The sequence below is a fragment of the Telopea speciosissima genome, chromosome 3 (genome assembly GCF_018873765.1).
Source record: "Telopea speciosissima isolate NSW1024214 ecotype Mountain lineage chromosome 3, Tspe_v1, whole genome shotgun sequence".
NCBI classification, from domain to species: Eukaryota; Viridiplantae; Streptophyta; class Magnoliopsida; order Proteales; family Proteaceae; genus Telopea; species Telopea speciosissima.
In genome coordinates this window covers 4,951,670-4,962,258 of record NC_057918.1, presented here as the reverse complement: position 1 = coordinate 4,962,258, position 10,589 = coordinate 4,951,670, and the positions used below count along the sequence as shown (strand labels likewise).

At 37.9% G+C, this 10,589-nt stretch overlaps 1 protein-coding gene across 1 annotated transcript; it reads left to right on the top strand.

Moving 5' to 3' along the window:
• The first annotated feature begins 1,799 nt into the window (after window positions 1-1,799).
• Window positions 1,800-10,220, top strand: LOC122654298 (probable UDP-N-acetylglucosamine--peptide N-acetylglucosaminyltransferase SPINDLY). Its single transcript, XM_043848326.1, has 11 exons — window positions 1,800-2,068; window positions 2,570-2,789; window positions 3,526-3,618; window positions 3,703-3,807; window positions 3,938-4,105; window positions 4,247-4,335; window positions 6,866-6,987; window positions 7,189-7,370; window positions 7,808-8,092; window positions 9,468-9,615; window positions 9,699-10,220. Exons 1-11 carry the CDS (start codon window positions 1,845-1,847, stop codon window positions 10,076-10,078), a joined length of 2,016 nt encoding a protein of 671 aa, XP_043704261.1. The 5' UTR covers window positions 1,800-1,844; the 3' UTR covers window positions 10,079-10,220.
• Window positions 10,221-10,589: the final 369 nt, after the last annotated feature.

Below are 10,589 nucleotides of genomic sequence, written 5' to 3'. Positions count from 1 at the left end.
TGGAAGGGTTGTCCGATTGCAAGGGAAACAAGGGAAAGGGACTGAATTTCTAAACATTTTAAAACCAACTTTGGTTATTATATTTAAATTATTTAAATTTGATTATTAATGTTCACTCTATTTTTCATCAAAACTCTTGAATTGTTCTGTCATATAAAGATAAATAAATAAATTCCACTTTGCTTTGGACTAAAATCCCTTGGATCTATTTTCTTAAAAAAAAAGGAACTCTGGAATTGGAAATTAACTTAAAAATTTACAAGTAAAAGTATAATTATTAGATGTAATAAGAAATTTAAGTAACTTCTACCATCATGTTAAGTCTAAGTGTTGATTACTAACAAAAAATTGGATTTGAGGAGAAAGACAAATTAATTATTATCTCCATTGTGATTTTTTTTTGGCAAAAGGTTTCATGCACTATTGAAACGTACCCCCTTCTACAGCCATGCCATGCATGAAAATATTCTGTTGTTGTTTAACCCCCAGGTGGGGCAAATGTATACAATTTTACACCTTGCTTCATAGGGAGGTTTTTTCTTTTGAACTAGCAACCAACAGATTGTAATAACATAACTTAACCTAACCGTTGTGCCAAGGCTTCTCCCATGGATTCAATGATTATAAATATCAATATAAAAAGAAAATGAAGACAATTCTTTGCAACAAAAGATAAAAATCCTCTTCAATTTTTTAATCTGGCAATGCCTAACAATACCACCTTCATTGTGCGACATGTGGTACACAAAGATCGTGTGGTGGAGATTGAATTGCTCTATTTCAAGAAGCCCAAACCCATTTGGCTTCCGGATCATCTCAATCCGATGAGATTCTAAACCCAAAACGTAGAAAGTAAGAATGAAAAAAAAAACGCAGAAAAGGTAACACTATCCATAGCCCGTATCCATGGCTTCGCCTTTGATCATCAACCCTAGAGCCCCTTCCCCATCACCTGCCTCTCGGGCTTCTCCCAAGGGTTTTTACCTCAACCACGTTGTAGACTGCGACTACGACAGCACCACCAGCACTGTCTCTGACTTGCGGCAAAGCTGAATAGGAAAGGGGGCCGAGCTGACTGATGCCATCTCTCCGGCAACTAAGGGTCGAGATGATCCAGAAGCCAAATCAGGTTGGACTTAAATGAAAGGGAACAAATCAATCTCCACCACATGATCTTTGTATGCCACATGTCGCGCAATGAAGGTGGTATTGCCAGGCATTACCAAATTAAACAATTGGAGAGGATTTTTATGTGCTCCGAGACATATGTCTTTTTTCTTATATTTATCTACAAAATATTCAATTTATCGGTTTTGAACAAACAATGTTCTAGTTCACAACGGAATTGAATCGAAAATTAATAATAAAAACCAAAATGGAATCCATTAAAACTAATTAGTATTTTTTGATAAATAAACATCTATTCTTGATAGCAAGCATAGCTCAGAATTTAGCTCGTAATTGCCGAATTACAAGATTCCATCAACTAATGAATAATTGCATTAAGAATTATTAATGTCTATCCAATACTTATCGAATGGTCGAAATTATTCCTGTATATGTACCCGTTCAACACCATTGGAAGGCTTCGGTTAAGGATTCGATTTGGCTTTAAACGATAGGTTCGGGTTTGGAATTTCGGTTTCAGTTAACTTCTTACATCACGAGTCCCATCATTAATTTGAGAAGCGAAAGATTCCATTCCAAATGTATAGATTCTGCCAGTGTAGGATATGCGGCTGTAGAAAATGCTGTACCCTAAATCCCTAATATCTCTCCTTTATTGCTCGCCAGACGATGCAAAATGCGCAGAGAGCAAAGACGGGGCCATAAGGAGTGAGAAAATGTCGGAATTCCGAAAAACCCTAGCGCAGCAGCAGGATTTTGTCCGACAGCACGTCTCGGTTCAACCGAACTCCGGCGTTGCCGATGGCTCCACAGGCGAAATTTTTAATAGGACGACGACGACGACGAAGTCTTTGAAGGTCGTAATCGCCGACCTCAACGTCGACCCTCCCGAAAGTGACGGCGATGACTGTGCCGTCGTTGCTCCTCCTGATTCCACCAGGTATGTTCCTTCAAACGGGATTTTTCTTTTTTCTTTTTTTCTCTTTCCTTTTAATTTTGTTACTGGAGATTGCAGTTCTCGTTATGTATCAATTCCCGTTTCAGTATTTTAATTGTGCCTACTTCTGAATGTGAGGAGATTTGGAATCTAAAGAAGGTACCTAGAAGCAACTCCAGGTTACTGGAATGGATGTATTTAACTTCAAGTTCGTTATTGACTGGTTTAACTTGGCCTTAAGCGTTCAACAAACATTTTAAAGTACAAATAACTCTTACTTAAGTAGTGGGTTCTGAACAACCCATAATAATTCACTGGTGCTGGAATTTTCATTTTCATTTCTTATCTAGTTTTGACATGACAATAAGATTACTTTCATAGTCTAAATTGGCATCACTTTCCCACTATAAATGCCCCCCACCCCACTCCCCCTCCCCCTATAGAGTATTTTTCATTTTCCCCCTTGTATCTCTCAGTAACTTATATTAAAAAAACATTGAGCAGAAGCACTAACGACGAAAATTGTGGAGAGAAAATTACTGCAACCTGTAAAGACACTGATGCTACAGAAGGAGACTGTCGACGGTTAAACAAATTTTCAAAATGTCGGTCAAGAATTAACAAGGGAGATTACCCTCTTGATTGTGGACCTGATACAGATGCTGATCACCAGTGCCAAGGGGTTCCTTCTTCCCGTGAAGAGAAAGTTAGCAGCCTCAAAACTGTGGGTTTCCTTCTCACCAAAGTTTGATTCTTTCTTTCCCTCTTTCTACAATTACTTTTGATTTGTTTTGAGAAAAATACAGAGACACACACAACACTAGGAAATTATGGGGTCACATATGGATTACTTTCTAGTTTCCCATTCCCACCTACCCAATCTCCCTGTAAGAAATGGTGAGCATGGAGACCGCATTGAAACAAACTATATAATTTGAAAGGGATGACAAAGGGAAGTAGACCAAGTAGTATTGTGAAAATATTGAAAGTTTCTAATTTTATCTCTAAACTTGAAGGAAAAAGGAGACTCCGTGGACACCAGGCATCATGTATACAACAGCCCATCAGAGTACATAAAACCCAACTCTGACCCAAACCCATCATTAGTTATCATGTCTGAATCTGCCTCTACCTCCTGGCATCGGAGACTCAAAGTCTACATCTTACCTGTTCCATCATAGGTAAATCGGCCCCAATCATCTATTTAGCCAATACTACTGCTATCCCTAGTCTGGAAACTTATTGTTTTGTTGGGGGTTATAATACAAATAATTTAACTTCCCTGAGGATAATTTGCTTGGTCAAGTTCTGCATCTTTCACGTGTTATTAAGAAAATTCAAAAGATAGCTAAAGTGTTCATCATAGGTTTGTGTCTTACTTGATATGCAGCTTCTTAACTTTAATTTTCTATTAATTCACTTTATATGATATTATTTATCAACTTGGTGCATGCTTGTAGGGTTTGGTACATGTTGCTAGGAAAATGCCTAAGAATGCCCATGCTCAGTTTATACTTGGCCTTATGTATCAAAGATTGGGTCAACCACAGAAGGTAAATAATCAAGTTTCATATGGAGTATTTGTTTTATTTAATGTCTTTGCTGCAGATCTTTTGACTCCTGGAAATCTATTCTAGGCAGTTTTGGCATATGAAAAGGCAGAAGAGATTTTACTCCGGTCTGAAACGGAGATTGACAAGCGGCCTGAGTTTCTTTCTTTGATGCAGATTCACCATGCACAGGTGCACTAGTTTTTGTTTTGAAACTTCTTTGTTGGTTGGCTTTCAGCTTTCTTTTATTTTCAACATGAGCAATAGGATGCATCATTTTGATGGTTGCCAATCCTTAGTATCTGCTCCATCACCTGTGTAGTGCCTTATGCTAGGAAGTACAGGAGATAATGGCTCGGATAAAGAGCTTGCTCCAGAAGAACTTGAAGAAATTCTTTTGAAGCTGAAGGAGTCGGTGGAATCAGATGTTAGACAAGCAGCCGTCTGGAATACACTTGGCTTGATACTTCTTAGAACTGGCCGCCTACAGGTAAAAGTCCCTTGAATTTTCTTGCAACTACCCCCCCCCCCTTTTCAGATATCTCCTTTATTGCCTAATATGCAAAGCATAAATGAAACAGTTTCCTTGATGTTCCCCATGCATTGATGTGGGCAATTGGGTTTCCTGCAGAGTGCTATTTCAGTTCTCTCATCCTTGTTGTCAGTCGCCCCAGACCACTTGGATTCACTTGCAAATCTTGGGATCGTGTACCTTCAAAGGTGGTAAATAAAGTCTTAGTATCTTTCTGTTCTCTTCTCTCCTTTGGGCCTTTCTCTTTTTGGATAAATTTTGGTTTTCATTATGAGTTTTGAATTTCAAGAATCAAGGAAAAAGTTAGGTCATGGGGTTTTTTCAAACCCCAAGGGGGTAGAGGAGTTTGCATGGGTGCTGGTCTAAATTTACAAGTGACCTGTGTTCGACTCCTCTTACCTGCTTGGGGCCACTCACCTTGGATTTAATTGGCTTTCCACTTAAATCCTCGAATGACCTGGTCCTGTGACTGGGGCTTACATGGACTCGGGGGAATGGTTAGGCCGAAGGTCTGGATACCCTCGTTACCCAAAAAAAAAAAAGGTCATGGGGTTTTAGTTGAGATGAGAAACAGGAAGGTGTTAATAATGCTGGTCAATTGGTAGGTTCTGGGTCTAAAGTAGCTGGTCTGAATTTCCAACCGGTGTTATAGGGGTTCCTTATGGAAAACTGTGGTTTAACCAGGATTTCATATAGGGGTTAAAGTTTGATCTACCAATTTTTTGAAAATACATGCTCTATGGTGTATTTTTGGATTTTTGTTGCCCCAAATTTACTATGGTCTGGAAAAGAGTTCTGATAGTGTGTGATTAAGGTTTTTATTGAATTTTTAAAAGTTATGGAGTTTGCTATTCTGAATTGATGGAAAAACCAGAAATAGATAGTCTTGAAAGGTTTGGATTTTAGATTTTGATGGTTTATGGGCTTTTGCATCTGATCTAGAAGATATTCAAGAGTGGATCTGGTTGCTGGAAAAGAAATTCCAAACTAAGCAGCAGCAAACAGTAGCAGAAATTTTAACAGAGAAGTAAATCAAGAGACAAACTTCTTCATACTTTCTGGAATTTAATTTGATCCTTAAATCCATAAAAGTTTTATGAGTATTCATCCATCAATAATGAAAGGGTGTACCTAGTGCACGAGGCTCCTGCCACTGCGGGTTTTGGGGAGGGTCATAATGTACACAGCCTTACCCCGCTTCTCGGAGATGCTGTTTCCTGACTTGAACCCACGACTACTAGGTCACAATGGAGCAACCTTACTGTTGCACGCTTGCACCGAATAGAGTTACCACCATCAATAATATGCAGCAAAATTTCAAATGCAAAATAGAGCTAATAGAAATATCATGGGTGTATCTTAATATGGGAAAAATGAACTTTTGTATATCTATATTTTAGGTGGCTCTTTTTTTTGGATAAGGGGGCTTGCATCAAGTGTGAAAGTGTTGGAGACTCAGCCACATGCCATGGGTCTCCCTACACAATCAAACCTAATAGACATTTTGAACCTTTTGAGGGGAGGGAGCATTGCCTTGGTCCCTGCATATGGTTTGCATACTGCCAACACTCCACGCCGTAGTGGCCTCATTATTTACATTTTGAACAACTACGTGAATTTAATGGATGTTATACTGCATGTTTTCCTTGGGAAGCTTTTTGAGTGTTTAATTTCCTTAAATATGGAGTATGGATGACTTCCTTGCGTTCTGCAGTTAGTCATATATGTTTTTTGCTTGGATGATTTTGTTTGTGTGTGTGTGTGTGTGTATATATATATACAAGGGTGGGATTTTTCATTTCACGGGGGTGGGGCGGTCATTGTGCCTTTCCTGGGTCTGGGCGCAGGCGCCATACAGCCTTCTTTATCCCTATATATGGGATTTCTTATTGGCACCCCTTCATGTGTCAAATAATTTTTAACCTCATTATTTTGCCCTCGTATTTTAACACACTTTTTCCTTTTAGTGAGGGTAAAACCTGTCATTTCACATGTGTTCTTGAAAGGCGTGCGAAAACTATGACAACTCATGAAAATTACACAATGGTAAGTCACTTTTAAATAATTTTGAAAACTCTCTTTTACCCGTAATTTAAAGAACCTTTGGGGATAAGAGAAGGGGCAATTAAAAGAAGGTTACATGTTCTAAACACACTTACAGAGGTGTCTTTGAGACGATATATATATATATAATTGGAAAATCTTGTTGTAAAGCTTGGTGAAAAAGAAATTGTAACCTTATTTTTGCCCTTTTAGTTAACACACTTCTTCTTTCATATGAGGGTAAAAAACCTGTCATTGCACGCATGTACTCAAAAAACATGCAAGACAATGACAGCTCTTGAAAATGATGATAGTGATAACTCACTTTTAAATTATTTTGAAAACCTATTTTACCCGACTTAAAAACTTTTGGGAATAAGGCAAGGGGAATCAAAAGAAGGTTACAACTTCTCAGTTCACCACTTTTGTGACAACAAGAATCACCTCAATACGTGACACCTGCATAGTTCTCCTTTGCAATAAATTCTGAGAAACTTTTCTGTTTGTTGTTATTTGCTAGCTGCTTGTTTTAATTTGTTGTAGGGGTGCTATTTAATTCTGGGTTGAATGTTGATCCGGTTTTGTTATCTTGATTGACTTCATATTGGACAAGGAAAATATTTATGTCATTAAGCTAATGCTATGTGAGCTATAACTAACTGATGTTTTTTTCAGTGGTAATTTGGAGCTCTCAACAAAATGTTTCCAAGATTTGATCTTAAAAGATCAGAACCATCCTGCTGCTCTAATCAATTATGCAGCTCTTCTTTTGAGTAAATATGGTTCAGTTATTGCAGGTATGAGGTTGATGGATCTGATTCTGTTTTCTTTTCTTGGTCAAAGTCAATTATTATTTTTAAACACAAGTGGATACTTTAGTCATATGAGTTATGAAATGACGTTGGGGACATCATTTTATTTGGTGACATTTTTCTTGGTTCCTGTATCTTCCATGAGGGAAGCTGTACTTATCCAAATGTGTGCTGCTAAATCTATAGGTGCTGGCGCAAATGGTGGAGAACAAGCTTCTGTGCAAGAAGCTGTGGCTGCAAATGTTGCGAAAGAGTGTTTATCAGCTGCAGTAAAAGCAGATCCTAGAGCTGCACATGCATGGGTGAATCTTGCTAACGCTTACTACATGTGTGGTGATCATCGAAGTGCTGCCAAATGCTTGGAAAAGGTTCTACTGTTAACCTTGTTCATAGATGTGTTCATTCTGAATTCATTAATTCTTCTTGATATTATTCTAATAGTCAGACTGTCAGTAGGTGTTCTCACAAGGAGCATCCAGCAATGTTGATATGTCATGTTGACAGTCATATAATGGAAAACAACTTGTCCCCATTTCATAGTTCACTGCTTGTACCCAGTGCTGTTGCTTTTAATTTGAATGCACAATTTATGACCAGAGTATAATATCAAACTGACAGGTTCTGACACCTAGTGTGGTGTGTTAGTTTTTTTTCCCCATAGATGATCTATTATCTATATACTAATGATCGATTTCTTGAAACCTTTATTTTTCAGGCCTCCTTCCCCCTCTTTATATTAGTTTTATTTCTTTGATGTCATTGAATCTCATAAATGGTGCACCTGTGGCATGATTGTTTTCTGCAGGCAGCAAAACTGGATCCCAATTGCATGTCTACTAGATATGCTGTTGCACTTCACAGGATCAAGGATTCGGAAAGGTCTCAAGATCCTAAGGAACAACTTTTGTGGGCTGCAAATGAAATGGCTTCATTAATTAGAGATGGGGACTCCTCAGTTGTTGAGCTTCGAATAGCATGGGCGGGGCTAGCCTTGGTTCACAAGGCTCAGCATGAGATTGCAGCGGCATTTGAAACTGGACAGAAGGAATTGACTGATGTGGAAGAGCGAGCTCTTTACACTTTAAAGCAGGTGTGTTTCTGTACTTGGTGTGCTGTTTTGGCATGATTAAAGTTAGCAATGTTTAGTAAATATTAATAAGTGGGCAACTGCTCTAAATCTGTGTGTACTCAGACAGAACCATATGCAGTTTGTGGAAAATCAGCCATAGTTAATCCTTTTGTTCATGGTTGGTAAAAGTTTTGGCCCCACACAAGGTTCAATGACTGGTGAAGGACTTTACCAGCTGAAACTTTCACTCCTGCCTTTTATTTAATGATTAATTTATATTACTACTTTTTTTTTTTAATTAATTTATCTTTTATTTTACAGACTGATATTCTTCTGAGGTTTTAATTTTAATTATACAGGATTCTTTTTTTGATGAATATAGTTTTTTAATTTCTTTTTCATTTATTAGTAATAATTTAGATTTATTAAATTGTTTGTTTAAGAATTTTCTTTTCCATTGTGATAAATAAAAGTTATTTTTTTGTTTATTAATTTTTTTTCTTTACAGAATTTTGGCCCTTTGCATTTACCACTTGCAGTTTTTAATTGTAAGGATTGTTTTATTCTAAATAATAATAATAAGAAGAAGAAGAAAAACTTTTTGGATTTTGTGTTATTTTTTTTAATAGAATAACACAATTTCTACTTTCTAGTGTTGATAGTTTGCTAAATTTCATCATATTGTTACAAGTTTATGGTTAAAATTCCTTAAATTTTCTGCTTTCTTATCATTCTTAGGACCTGAATATTTTTGGTTTTGGGTTGTGTTGTGGAAGATATATAGGCCTTCAAATCACAAATTATTAACCCGTGAGGTAAGGTGTGTCTGTGTGTTTGGGGGAGGGGGGGTTTGTAAACTTCGTCATTTCACTATTTATTGTACTAATTTGGATTGGAGTGGATGGTTTAAGTCCTATAATGTTGACTTTGGCCTGGAACTTTCTTTTGTATTAGTTTGTTTCTTGGGATGGACGGATTAAGTAATTTTTTAGGTTTTGTTTCTTATATATATATAAAAATAAAAAGATTCTCTTTTGGCTTTGTATGATCTACCCTGGTTGATGAAGGGTTTAAATATCTCCTGTTTGTGTGCTGAACTACTTGATATGCCATGTCGTTGTACTCTTGCTTGCACACCCAATTAGGATCACTCTGGCCTCGGCAAAGACTTGAAGGAACACGGAAGATGATCAGTTTTTGCTATTTGATAGCCTCTTTTGAGTTCTGATGTCTTGTATCCCCACTGACTATCTAAATATCTGTCATTATCTTGAAAGGAAAGGAAAAAAGGAATGGGCTGTTATTTGAACCTGTTAGTAGATAAGCTTGCAAGTGATTCGAGTGCCTATTTTGGTTTCTTTTATATATATATATATTTAACACCTATTTACAACAGGCAATAGAGGAGGACCCAGATGATGCTGTGCAGTGGCACCAACTTGGCCTTCATAATCTTTGCACTCTGCAGTTCATGACATCGCAGAAGTACCTCAAAGCTGCCATTGCTCGCTGCAAGGAGTGTAGCTATGCTTGGTCAAATCTTGGTACTGTCAACAAATTCTCTCTCTTGTGCCAACTTTTTTATCAATTGTTCTGCACTGAATTTCTGCAAGTTTTGTATCTTCAGGGATCTCGTTGCAGCTATTGGAAGATTCATCACAGGCTGAAGAAGTATATAAGCACGCTCTTTCATTGGCTGCACCTCACCAGGCACATGCTACATTTTCCAACCTTGGAAATCTGTATAGGCAGCAGAAACGATATGAACATGCAAAAGCAATGCTTGCTAAGTCGCTTGAACTCTGTCCTGGGTATGCCCCTGCATACAACAATCTAGGTCTTGTGTTTGTTGCAGAGGGTCGGTGGGAGGATGCTAAGATCTGTTTTGAGAAGGCTCTCCAGTCAGATCCACTGTTAGATGCGGCCAAGTCCAACATTATGAAGGCAGATGCAATGTCTAGAGTATGTGTAGCTTTGTCAACATCTCATACATTACTCCGAAACTAGTGTAGCAATGGCTGAAGTTGAAACTATTGTAGATGGTAGAATTAGGGGTCTAAAATTGTATATGCATTTTTTGACATAAAATCAAGTAGCATTCATTATGTATATTTGTATCTATACTAGCCCTGGACAGGATTTCTTCCTCCCTTTGTGTGCTACCCTATTCTCGTCTTCCTGCTTGCCATTTTTACTAACTCAAAAAACCCCGGGGGGGGGGGGGGGAGGTTGTTTGTATTTGTCTTTAGAGCATCTGAGCCGGGGACAGGGCATCATTGCTCGATCCTTTGTAGGGCAGTCGATCTGATTTCAATTTATCTGGAAATCAGAGCCATTGGATACATTGACAGCCTTTTGATCATCTCATCCATCCTCGTGATCTTTTGTTGTTGGTAGGACCTATTGGATGATGCAGCAAATGTGGTCCTCTGTGATGTTGGTTTATACTGGATCTTATTATGTAAATGATTTCTTTGAGATTGAATGGTGATGGAAGAAACATTGTGAGGGGCTAGTA